Source organism: Schistocerca nitens, chromosome 3, assembly GCF_023898315.1.
Source record: "Schistocerca nitens isolate TAMUIC-IGC-003100 chromosome 3, iqSchNite1.1, whole genome shotgun sequence".
In the NCBI taxonomy this organism is placed as follows: domain Eukaryota; kingdom Metazoa; phylum Arthropoda; class Insecta; order Orthoptera; family Acrididae; genus Schistocerca; species Schistocerca nitens.
Window position 1 is genome coordinate 780,396,857 of NC_064616.1, and position 12,523 is coordinate 780,409,379.

The following is a 12,523-nucleotide window of genomic DNA, read 5'->3' on the forward strand; positions in this document are numbered from 1 at the left end:
GCATTCCGGCGTCCAGACAAACGGAACACCGTTACGGCATAAGCGATGAAGCGGAGCTGAAATGGAAGAGGCATTGCACAGAAAGCGGTGATAATTTATTTTACCCAGCACACTCTGCAGCTGCTTCAAAGTCTGCGGCGAAGGCAATTCTTGTATGGCACGGAGGTGCTCTGGACTCGGATGTATGCCTTGGGCATTGATGACATGTCCCAAATAGGGTAAGTCACGAGCAAAAAACACACATTTGTCCTTCCGCAAGCGAAGACCATTGTGTCGCAATACCTGAAATAATGTTCGTAGATTTTCTAAATGTTCGGCTGCTGTCCTTCCGGAGATCACAATATCGTCCAGATAGTTCGCAGCAGTAGGGACCGACGCACAAACAGTTTGTAGATACTGCTGAAACAATGCAGGGGCGGGTGCACACCCAAATGGCAGTCTTTTGAAGCGATACAACCCAAGATGCGTGTTAACCACCAAGACGCGCTGGGATTCTTCGTCCACGGGTATTTGCAAGTACGCATCTGCTAGGTCCAACTTTGAAAAATACGTTCCCGGGCACAGTTTGTCAAAAAGATCTTCCGGGCGGGGCAAAGGAAAAGTAGCAGTCACAAGTTGTGGATTCACAGTTGCCTTGAAGTCCACGCAAAGTCTCAATTTTCCGGAAGGTTTTTGCAAAATAACTAAGGGTGATGCCCAGAGAGAAGCCTGCACACGTTCAATTACACCTTGCGATTCTAAATCGTTTAATGTTCTGGCGACCTCATCACGGAATGGGTGGGGAACATTGCGCGCTCTGAAAAATTTCGGTTGCGTGTTCACTTTCAGTTCCAAATGTGCTTCATAATTCTTAGCGCAACCAAGGCCCGGTGCAAAAATGCCTGCAAATTCTGCACATAGACGAGAAACACTGGCTGAAGGCACAGTCTCGTTCACTGATAGTACCTGATTGACTATAGACATGTTAAACAACTGAAATAAATCCAAACCAAACAAGTTCACAGCAGAAGAAGAACGAAGAACGTAAAATGACACAAGTTTTGTGTGTCCCTTGTATGTTGCAAGAAGAGTGCACTGTCCTAACACAGGGATAGCTTGTCCGGAATAACTATTTAACTTAACATTTGCGGCACGCAACGGAGGTTTGCCCAGTTGTGTGTATGTGTCGTGATTGATCAATGAAACCGCAGCTCCGGTATCGAGCTGGAATGGTATCACTTTGCCTTCAAAGTCCAAGTCTACAAAAAGTTTATTATCCTGTTGACGACAAGAGCGACTTTCACATGCAATTTGAACTGATACAGGTACAGAAGCACTTGTGACCGGACGGGACTTCCGGCGACGTCGACGCACACTTTTTGTGGGACGAACAAAGTCACTGTCAGAGAAAGTGGCACTGGACGGGGTGGAATTAACTACATGAATGTCCGTGGGCGAAGGTCCACGAGCCTGATTGTCCTCGGTTCTATTCCGGCGCGAAGCAAAGGGCCTGGAATGGTTGTGATTGTCTGATCTGTGCTTTTTCTGGCAAACACTTTGAACATGTCCTGTTTTATGACGGTAAAAGCAAATAGCTTGGCGTGACGGACAATTGTCACGCGAATGTCTAGTTGCACACCGCGGGCATGATTTCACTGCATTTGCTTGCCTACGCGGCACACGTGTGTGAGAGCTAGGCCGCAGCTGCGCGGACGTGCGCGAGGGCTGATTAGCGGGCCGTGCAGCGCGCCCGGCGGGCCGGTTAATGTGACACACGGCTGGCGAAGTTTCAAATGAGTCCTGAGCAAAGTCAAGTGTGTCTTGCCTATCCAATATGTCTATCACTTGTTGAAGGGAGGGATTAACTAGTTTCAAAATCTGTTCCCTTATGCGAACATCTGAAACGTTCTGTGCAATTGCGTCACGCACCATAGTATCTGAATAAGGGAGTCCACATTCACATTCAAAAGCACAGTCCCTTGTAAGGCCTTGCAAAGTTGCAACCCACTCCCGATTAGTCTGACCGGCCGTACGTTTTGTACGAAAGAACTCATACCTTTTTGCAACGACATTTACTGTTTCTTTGAAATAGGCATCTAAAGCAGACAAAATTTCTTCGTATGACAGAGTTGCTACGTCGCGTCGGGGAAACAATTTCACTATCACACGGTAGGTGGACACACCTACACACGAAAGCAAAAACGGCTGCCGCTCATTACCTTGAATTCTGTAGGCGGCGAGATGAAATCCAAATTGTCGGGACCATTCCGTCCAACTTTCGTCGTCCGCGTGAAACGGACGAAAAGGTGGCGCAACTGCGTGTTGGGGCTGCGGTAGTGATGAAGCGGCGGCGGCCGCATCGCTTTGCAGCGCACGTTGACCCTGGACGAGCTGTCCAAGGGCATCCAATAAGGCCTGCGTCTGCTGATTCTGCAAGCGATAAAATTAGGACAGTACATCTGGCGAAGCCATGACAAGTAAATGCAAGCAAGTAGAAAGAACAAGACCCTTTTTACTCTCGTCGCCAATGTAGTGGACTGACAAGGCAGCCAGTCCACAGTGACGGGTAGCCGAAAGGGCACACGTACACACACGCCGACTGGCGCGAAGTCTGGAACAGGATTCGTAATGAATGCAATAAAGAAAAGAACGTAGCTATGGAATATACTTAACTTTTATATCGTCCTTTGGTATACAGCATTCTTGATGATACAAGTGAGACTATCTTGAGATACATGCAACGTTACAAATGGCGCCTTGCTAGGTCGTAGCCATTAACTTAGCTGAAGGCTATTCTAACTGTCTCTCGGCAAATGAGAGAAAGGCTTCGTCAGTGTAGTCGCTAGCAACGTCGTCGTACAACTGGGGCCGAGTGCTAGTCCGTCTCTCGAGACCTGCCGGGTGGTGGCGCTCGGTCTGATCACTGCCAGTGGCGACACGCGGGTCCGACATGTACTAATGGACCGCGGCCGATTTAAAGCTACCACCTAGCAAGTGTGGTGTCTGGCGGTGACACCACATAGGACACTAGTGTGACTCCTTGTTGAGTAATGTTAGTGTGTGTGGGATTTGAAACAGGTCAGATTAAAGAAAGACGGTGAAGCGATTGAGAGGTGGGCTTCTAGATTTGTTACTGGTAGGTTTGAACAACATACACGTATTACAGAGATGCTTTGGAACTCGAAGGGGAATTACTGGAGGAAGGGAGACACTCTCTTTGACTATTGATATAATTTAGAGAACAAGCATTTGAGGCTGATAGCAGAATGTATGTACTGCCACCAATGTACATTTCACGGAAGGACCACAAAGATAAGATTAGAGGGATTTGGGCTCGTATGGAGGCATAGAGTGAGTAATTTTCCCTTGCTCTATTTGCAAGTTGAACAGGAAAGAAACTGACCAGTAGTGGTACAGGGTACCTTCTGCCACGCACCATATCATGGCTTGTGGAGTATGTATGTAGATTTAGATGTAGATGTAGATGTAGAAGTGGACACATCTGTCCAACGTGTTTTCAGATCTTGTACAAGAACACATGTTATTCTACAGGAGAAGTAGTAAGTAACATGAGGTGTAATATGTCAACATAACACACCTATATGTTCAATTTTATTTTAACAGTATCCTTGTGTTGCTAGTATGCAGCTATATATATGCCTCAAAATTAAGATGAATGTACCTAAGCAGCTGAAGAATTATTATGAAATACTGGTAATTATTTTCATTTTACAATTTAATCATGGCAATCATGTTAAAGAATAGTGCACCTCATGCAAATATACTTCACTTTAACAGTGTCAGTTTTAAAATCCAAAGAAATTAACACAATGATGGTCTTAATAATTAAATAGCACTATGTTATTTCTTTAATGGCACACTTTTTCATTTCATTCATTTACACTGAATTTTGGATCACAACATAAAAATGTTCAAAACAGAGAGATCTCTGCCACAAACTACATATTAGAAACCGTGCACTTTGACACAACGAACAAAGCGTGTTACCATTGTCAAAACAGTAATGTACAAACGGTATTGTACTTTGTGCACAGGCATTAGGTAGCTGCAGTGGGGTGGATCGAGTGATAAATAACCAGTGTGTGCAAAAGTTTAAAAGCTGTACTTTCAGTAGGTCATATCAATGTACTATCAGAATCAATTTCTGGGGCTGATAGGTTACAACCGTGCTTTTTTTTTTTTCTTTTTGAAATATGGGGTGAAGTTCAGGATGTTTCTTTTTAGTGCAAGAAAGAGAGAGACAATGAAATTGAATCTGTGAAACAGGGTGTGAGGAAGAAGAATTGTCTACAAAAGGTAAGACTTTGGGATTGAGTCACACTGTAGCAAACAACTGCAATCTAACGGAACCTTGTATAATATTGTACACTCTGCTACAGATGAAATATTCACTCTGAAAATAACTCTTAGGTTGTGACTAAAATATTCATTTATGAAGCCTGTCATGGTAGTAGTAGTTCAGGAAATTCTGCAGTGAAGACACTCTGGAACTCAGTAAACGGAAAAGAGGTATCGAAAAACTGAAGATGTCTGATAGACAAGCTGGTGCGCCTTGATAGCTCAGTTGGTGAGAGCACTGTCTGTAAAAGGTAAAGGTAGAGTTTCAGATCAAAAGATTCATTCTGAATTATTTTATTATGCTCACATTTTGTGATATTCCTTTCATTTGGATTCTGGTCATTTACTAGACTGTGTCCAAAAATTGCAATTTCATCATCTGCTGCAATGACTATGATATTCCTTTTGATTACAGTATTGTATGTGGCAATTCAAATGACGAATGGGATTTAGTGCCCCATTTTATTTCTTCTGTTGGAATGGATGTTAACTAATTAATTTTTCGTGACTGCTACAGTCGCAGGTTCGAATCCTGCCTTGGGCATGGATGTGTATGATGTCCTTAGGTTAGTTAGGTTTAAGTAGTTCTAAGTTCTAGGGGACTGATGACCACAGATGTTAAATCCCATAGTGCTCAGAGCCATTTGAACCATTTGAATAATGGTATGAGCAGGATTACATCAGTTTCATGTCTATAATTAAATATATGTTGATTAAATGGTAATTAGTAAGATTTTGCAATGTTTTTTGCAGACATTGCTTATTTTCCAATGGGAAATATACAAGGAGATTAGAATTAAAGTTCAACTTTCAGTCTGCTGTAGAAATAACACCACTGGTCAGAATGACATCAGATTGCAGTGGAATATTATCGGAGAAGGGGGAAAACGTATGGCAGAAGAAAAATAAATAGTTACAAAATGTAGCAATAGATGGTGCTGTAATCATCATAATTTAATAATGGTTGACTACAAATGACAAATGAATCATACAACAATGCCTAAGGTGTATGTTTGATGTTAAACTATCTGTACTACTCAGTGTGCATGAGTGTACAGGTGTGATACTGTTAGTTACATAAGCCCGTCCACCATGGCAAGGTCATATCACATTGGATGGGAAAAATTTTAATTGTCCTGAGGCCAAAAACCGCATAAAAAGCATCAATCAAAATCAAATTGGATTATTAATTTCCATGTGACTGGCACAAAATATGTTCAATATGCTGTCCACCAGTTTCTACAACATGTAGAAATCGAGAAACAGTATGCTCCACAACTGATCGAAGTGTTTCTGGGGTCATGTTCAGAATGTGTGCCTTCAATGCAGCTAAGTTTACAATTAGAACACTGAACGCAACATCTTTCAGGAAGCCCAACAGCCAGAAGTCACACGGATTAAGATCAGGTGATTGGAATGGCCAGGCTGTAGGGAAATGGCAGCTGATTATTCTAGCATTTCCGAAATGCCGCTTCAGCAGCTGCTTAATAGTATTTGTAATGTGCAGAAGTGCACCATCTTGCATAAAAATGATCTCATCCACACATCCATGCTGTTGGAGAGCTGGAATGATGTGGTCGCGCAAAATACACTCTTAGCACTTACTAGTGATGGTGCAGGTAACAGTACCGGAAGCACCTGTCTCTTCGAAAAACTGTGGCCATGTGATAAATGATGCCATAAACCTGCACCACACAGTGACCTTGTAGGATGAAATGATACTGGTTGATTTGCATGTCGATTTTCCATTGCCCATATTCGACAATTCTCTGTATTGACATACCCTGTCAGATGGAAGTGGGCTTCGTCTGTCCACAAAATCTTCCATGGCCAATCATTTTCCACTTTCATGCGAGCAAGAAATTTTAAAGCATAGGTCTCTCTTGCTGACAGGTCAACAGGAAGCAACTCGTGCACATGGGTAATTTTGAATAGATAGCAAAGAAGGATGTTTTGTAGGATATTACGCACCGCACTCACCAGTACGTCCAATGTTCGGGCAATTCTCCATGCACTACACATTTGCACACCACCACTTATCTCCTCCTGGATTGCTGTGGCCACTGCTTCCACTGACATCAAATCAATTTGTTTCCTTCCTCTGCCAGGTAGCACTCCAAAAGAACCTGTCTTCTCAAATTTCCAGATCATTTTCTCCAGGCCTACACCAGTCATCGGACCAATGCCTTTTTTCAAACCCTTCAGTGCCGAACTTCTGCAGAACGACATGTGCTCAGTCATCATTCTTATAATACAGCTTTACAAGCAGAGTGTGATCCTGCATTGAGACAGTCATGGCAAACGTCACAGATGCGAAAGGAGGAAAAGCTGTGTACCCGGCGTGTTTATACCAACTTCAAGGGGTCATAGTCATGACAGGTGTTTTCATTTACATATTCTGACACAGCCTGTGCCATCTGTTGATCAAATTTGACACTATTTTTTTTCTTCTTCCATTCGTTTTCCCCCTTCTCCGATAATATTTCGTTGCAATTTGACATCATTCTGACCAGTGGTGTTACTTCTACAGCCTTCTGAAAGTTTAACTTTAATTATAATCACCCTGTATCATGAGTGACCCTATAGTTGGGTGTTAGAGAATTCTTACATTACAGTTAATAAGTAGTGTTCATTGGATGTTTGCATTTAATGTGTCTTATTCAAGCAGAACTGACTATAGCATATCACGTATATTATGGCTGCATAGTGTGTTTATTTTGAAGCAGTGATAATATCCCAACTGTTGTTGTTAACATTGTAAGTGTAAGTTTTATTATGCTTCTTGCTTTAATAAAGAATAAGCACCCTAAAATTCAGCTGTGCTAGTTTAAGTTTCTTGAAGGTATATCACTCTAATCACTGGTGATGTTTTCACTTACTAAGTATGTGATAAAATTGTTGCAGAGGCGAGAATGGGCCCAGTTGTTGGGTTATACAGCCAGCTGAAAATAATCGGTGTATATGTCGATGGCTGCTCAACACAAACCTTAATGGATGGATTCCTCAGTATCTTTTGGATACAGCCTTCACTACAGCCATGTGTGATTATATGCAGTGCTTGCGTTCCCATATTTTAAAAATGAAAAGTGAAGATAATTTAAGTACTGGTGTAGGTGAATAACTTCTACATATTAGAAATATGTGTGTAAGATTTTAATGATGTGGAGGAATGGTACTTTTTACGCCAAGGAATGTGAAAGTGATTCTAAAGTGATTGAAGAACTGAATAGATCTCCTATTGGAGGAGAGCATTTGTTTTATAAAAATCTCATGTTATGGTTGAATCATTGAACAAATATGACTTGCTCAGCCATCTTCATAGTGTAAGCATTGCCTCGCAAAAAAAAGTCAAACATGCATAAAATTTTTATGTTGTTAAATTTTGTGGCAAGATGTCTGTTTTGTATTCGCAGATTGGACTGAGGATGCAGCAGAATGGCTTACAAATTTTATATAATTTTAATAAATTATTTTTTGTCATATTTAATGTTTCTTCTTCTTTTTCATCATCATTTACACTCCTTCCATAATTTCCAGTCTGTGCTTTCGTTTCAGTGTCAGCAGTTTAATTCTAACTTACTGTTTATGCACCAATGAGCCAAAACTATGACCACCTGTTTAATAGAGTGTTGTTCCTCTTAGAAAACACAGTACAGCAGTGATTCTGCCTGGCATGGATTGTAAAAGTCGTTGATAGGTTTTTGGAAGTATGTGGCACCAGATGTCTACTCACAGTTCACTAAATTCCCACAAATTATGGTACAGTGGTTTGTGGGCATGCAGCTGGTGCCTGACGTGTGTTCCAGTGGGTAAAAATCAGGGGCATTTGCTGGCTAAGACATCAGTGCGATGAGTTCACTATCATGCTCCTCAAACCATTGCAGCACGATTCTGGCCTTGTGTCATGGAGAGTTATCCTAATGGAAGATGTCATCACCATCAGATAAGACTTCAACCATGAAGGGATGCAAGTGGTCCACAATAATGTTCACGTAGTTCACTGTTATCATGGTATCTTTGAGTACTTCCATAGGTCCCATAGAAGCCCAACTCAATGCACCCCATAGCATAATTCTGCTCTCATCTGCCTGCCTCTGTGGCATGGTGCATGTTTCAAGCAGCCATTCACCTGGATGACAGCATGTAAGTACCTTACCATTGGCTGGCGTAATAAGAAATATGATTCATTTGACAGGTCCATGGCAAAAACTCAGTGCTACTGTGCCCACTGCAATCGGAAACTGATGATGTTGTTTGGTCAACACAGGAATACACAGGCATTGTGTGATGTGGAGCTCCATGTTCAACTATGGCCTTTGAACCATGTGCTCTGAAACACTTGTGTCAGCACCAGCATTGTACTCTGGCATCAGATCTGCAACAGATAGCTGCCTATCTTTGATTAAACAGTGCGGAATTCTCCAACCTCTATGTTTTGTGATGAGACCTGGACGTCCAGTACTGTACAGCCTATGCATTATTCCACCATCCTTCAACCACATTTCATAGGTACTCACGACAGTTGTACAAAAACAGCTGACCAACTTCGCCATTGCAGATTCTCATTTCCAACTGCAGCGCCACTACAATGTGCACTTCGTCAAAATCACTTATACTCGTGGATTTCTTCACAATAATGACTGCCCATTTGTCTCTCTTCTGTGTACATACTTCCCTAATTGTGTCATGTGCCCACATCACCAGGAGACATTCAACTTTGTTGTGGGCAGTGTCATAATGTTTTGGCTCATCAGTGTCCACTTTGCATCAGAAGCTGTAAATTCATGCAGTGAATCTGTGAGTAAGCACTTTGCCTCCCTTACACCCCCCCCCCCCCCCAAAAAAAAAAAAAAGAAAAGACAGACAGACATAATACCAAGAAGAACTTGTAGTAAATAGAAAATAAAGTTTGGGAAATTAGCACCTATGCTTTGGGACCTATAAGTGAAAGTAGATCATTGTCAAATAGTTTCAGGTTTAGTGGCATGTGCTCAGAGATTAACTGGGAAGAGCAGTGGGATCATGACTGTTATATTGATGTGTTATATACATGTGTTTTTTTTAATTTAAGTTTTGCCTTCTGAAGGATGATGAATTTCCAGTTAAATCACTTGTCATCACAAATTATTTGAAAATTAAGCAACTCAGTACTGTTACTTTATTATAAATTTAAGTTTTTCCTTGATTACGAAATGTAGATTGCAAAATTTATACATTGGTTTATGTAACTATGTATTTTCCTAACCTTTATTTGTCTTGTTGCTTAAGATTTTTACACATAGTGTATCGCTTAAGCACCTCCTGTGCTTCGTTGCATGTATAAAAATTATACTACCACTTGGTCTAGACTCCTACATTGTTTCTGAAAAACTGTGAGTGTGAAATCTTTAGATGCAGAAAACTGATTATTTACAGTCTGCTGTACATCTGTTGAGTTATAGGTTTTCATCAGGAATTAGGGGAATGTATGAGCACATGCAATGGTAAGTGAGACTGCTCTGTGATAGTGTAGAGCAGAGGCAGCCACGGCTTGTCAGACTTCAAGCGTGCAGCGTGTGTGGGCTGTTGGCAGGTCGAAGCATGGCCTGTCACTTGACTTTGCTTGCTCCTTCTTGGAAATACCCGGAACAGTGTGACATTTCATTTAGCATTGTGGTGCAGCATTTTGCAGTCAGCACAAAACTCTGAGTCCAGCAGAATTTTGGTGTCAGAATATTTTCCCCCTTTGCTATTTGTGTGTGGTATGGACATTCACAGGTCCAGTGGCTGTTTGCACAAAAAGAGGCAGTTTTATCATACAATCCATTAAAGTAAATGGGAATGACAGAAGAGAGGGATGAGAATTCTCAATTTGCATAAGCTATGGGTACTGTTAATTTGTTATGAAACAACATTTTAGTACCATGCAGAATGAATCTAAACTTTTAGGTGACAATGAAAGAGCAAAAAATTACAACGGGCAACAGATGCGATTCATTGTTCTGTACATCAAGGAGGACGCATTCTGACAAAGACAATCCGCTTCCTGAAGCTCACTTCCATTAAAGAAAGTGCGAGGTTAGAAGAATTCATTGTGGCCTTGCAAGAATTACAATGATAATTTTATAAAGGTTTTGAGGACACTGTCAGCCTTACATCAGTTCTAAAGCTGTTTTCAAGACTGTTTGCTGTTTCAGTTGAAAGCGTCCCTGTGCCGGTGCAGATGTAACTGATTGACCTGCAAGGTAATTCCAGTTTTAATTACAAATATTTTTATGTTAAAACTGTCCAGGACGTCTACACTGCTTTTCTCAGGTAGTCTCCATAATGAGGGTGCAAAAGTGCTACAATATTTTGATAGACATATTTGTGTGAAAGACCATTTTTTGACTGTCAGACTAAATAAGTCATGATTACGTGGAACTCTGTGAAACTGTCTGCTTTTGGCCGTATGCTGACAGTTTGTACCAGATAAAAATTATATTTTCAGCACACCAAAAATAATTGATTAATACTGAAAATATTTGTGATCTATGTCATTGAGAAATGTGAAATATAAAACCAAGTCATCTACGGTATGACTGTACTGCCATTTAAATGTGCTGCATTCATTATTTCCTCTCTTTGCCTCCCTCACACTCAGACAGTGCAGCATGGCAGTGGGAGAAATGTGAAGTGACACAGAGCACGTTGGCACTTGGGCCCGGGAGTGGCCCATGAGCCTAAATCTTGGTCACCCTTGCACATTATAAGAAGAGAGACACACATGAAATAAAGATTACAGGCTGCTAAAATGTTTGGTTTAGTGATCGAGTGTAAACTGAAAGGCGAAGAATGGGTGGGGGAGAGGGGGTTGTCGTCGTCGTCGTCGTCGTCGTCGTCGTCGTCGTCGTCGTTGTTGTTGGTGGTGGTGGTTTGTTGCAGGAAGTATGCTGAGTGCTTTGAGTGAATGTCGGTAAAGTGAGACAGAACAAGTTCTCAATAGGATACAAAATAGTTGAGAGAGAATAGGAAACAGCAGGAAAGTGCTATTCTTAGCAACAGTTAAGTGAGTAATATGTGCCAGATGTTGTAGGAAGAATTTGGTAAATAGCAATAGGTCACGAGCTTCAACATGTGTGTATTTGTTAGTAGGTGGAAAACTTATGAACTTTGTGTAAGGATTTTTTGGGGTATTATTTTATTGTGCCAGCAGGTTGGCCAGGCAACCATATGGACAGATCTGATCCACTATTTTTAGAGTGAACTGGTAAAACTAACTTGTAAATGAGCCATACCAGTGTTATGATTATCAGCATTTTGCAGAATTTGTATCAGTTCCAGTTGTGTACACCTCTGTGAGGCTGGCCAACATGGAATTATGGGGAATATTTCTTCAGTTAATAGAGTAAATGTGGTCTGCTCTTTGTCAATGCTATTTGTAGGTGAGATTTTAATAATCAAGTCTGACATCTCAGTAGGAAAGAGAAAAGCAAATTGAATATATTGATTTCAGAATGTTCAAGGAAGCAGTGCCACTTTTGGGAATATGCCTGTAGTCACTGATGTGTTGAGAAAAACTTTTTAACAGTAGACTCAGGGTTCATGCACATCTGCAGAATTTTAAGCCATGTGCTCTTCAAGGTAGAGAGGAGGTTGAAATAAGTTTATTGTGCCTGTGTATGAACATAAAAACCAAAATTAAGAATTTGTGATTTGCTTAGAAACACTGTTGTTGAAAAGAGTGGTGCATAAAAATATCTTTCTGAATATTGTTTAATCACAGATAACAAAGATTAGAATTTAGCATATCATCAATGATGAGTTTGCTAGAGATAAAGCACAAGCTCTATTATAGTGATGATGGGGAAGAAAATTGGCCATACATTTTCAAAGGAACAAACCTTGATACATCTCTCACACCTAGCCCCTATTACTACTTTCTAGAATCTGACACTTCAGCTCTGAGCAGTGAACTCACACCCAAACCTCCACATGTCGGACACTCTGATTGGTACCAAATGTTGTAAGTAGATTGGGTGTCAACCAAAACATCGATTTAGTTCATGCTATGTGTTGTTGTCCAGTAGAGAAATGGAGCACAGGAATGGTGTATCTGTGGGGGATAGTTTCTCAGATCTCGCATGGGTGAGTTGGTAGAGTGTGAGGCTGATACGCATGTCTCCTTGGGAGAACATTCGTAAAGGATCTGCTCCAGTGGGATGTG

At 41.2% G+C, this 12,523-nt stretch overlaps 1 protein-coding gene across 1 annotated transcript in view; it reads left to right on the forward strand.

The window, feature by feature from the left end:
• Positions 1–7,825, forward strand: part of LOC126248794 (steroidogenic acute regulatory protein-like) — a 161,125-nt gene extending 153,300 nt beyond the window's left edge. Inside the window, exon 13 of the mRNA XM_049950180.1 lies at positions 7,243–7,825. Within this exon, the coding sequence (XP_049806137.1) occupies positions 7,243–7,459 (217 nt within the window). The 3' untranslated portion in view covers positions 7,460–7,825. The remainder of the gene's footprint in view (positions 1–7,242) is intronic.
• The last annotated feature ends 4,698 nt before the right edge of the window (positions 7,826–12,523 follow it).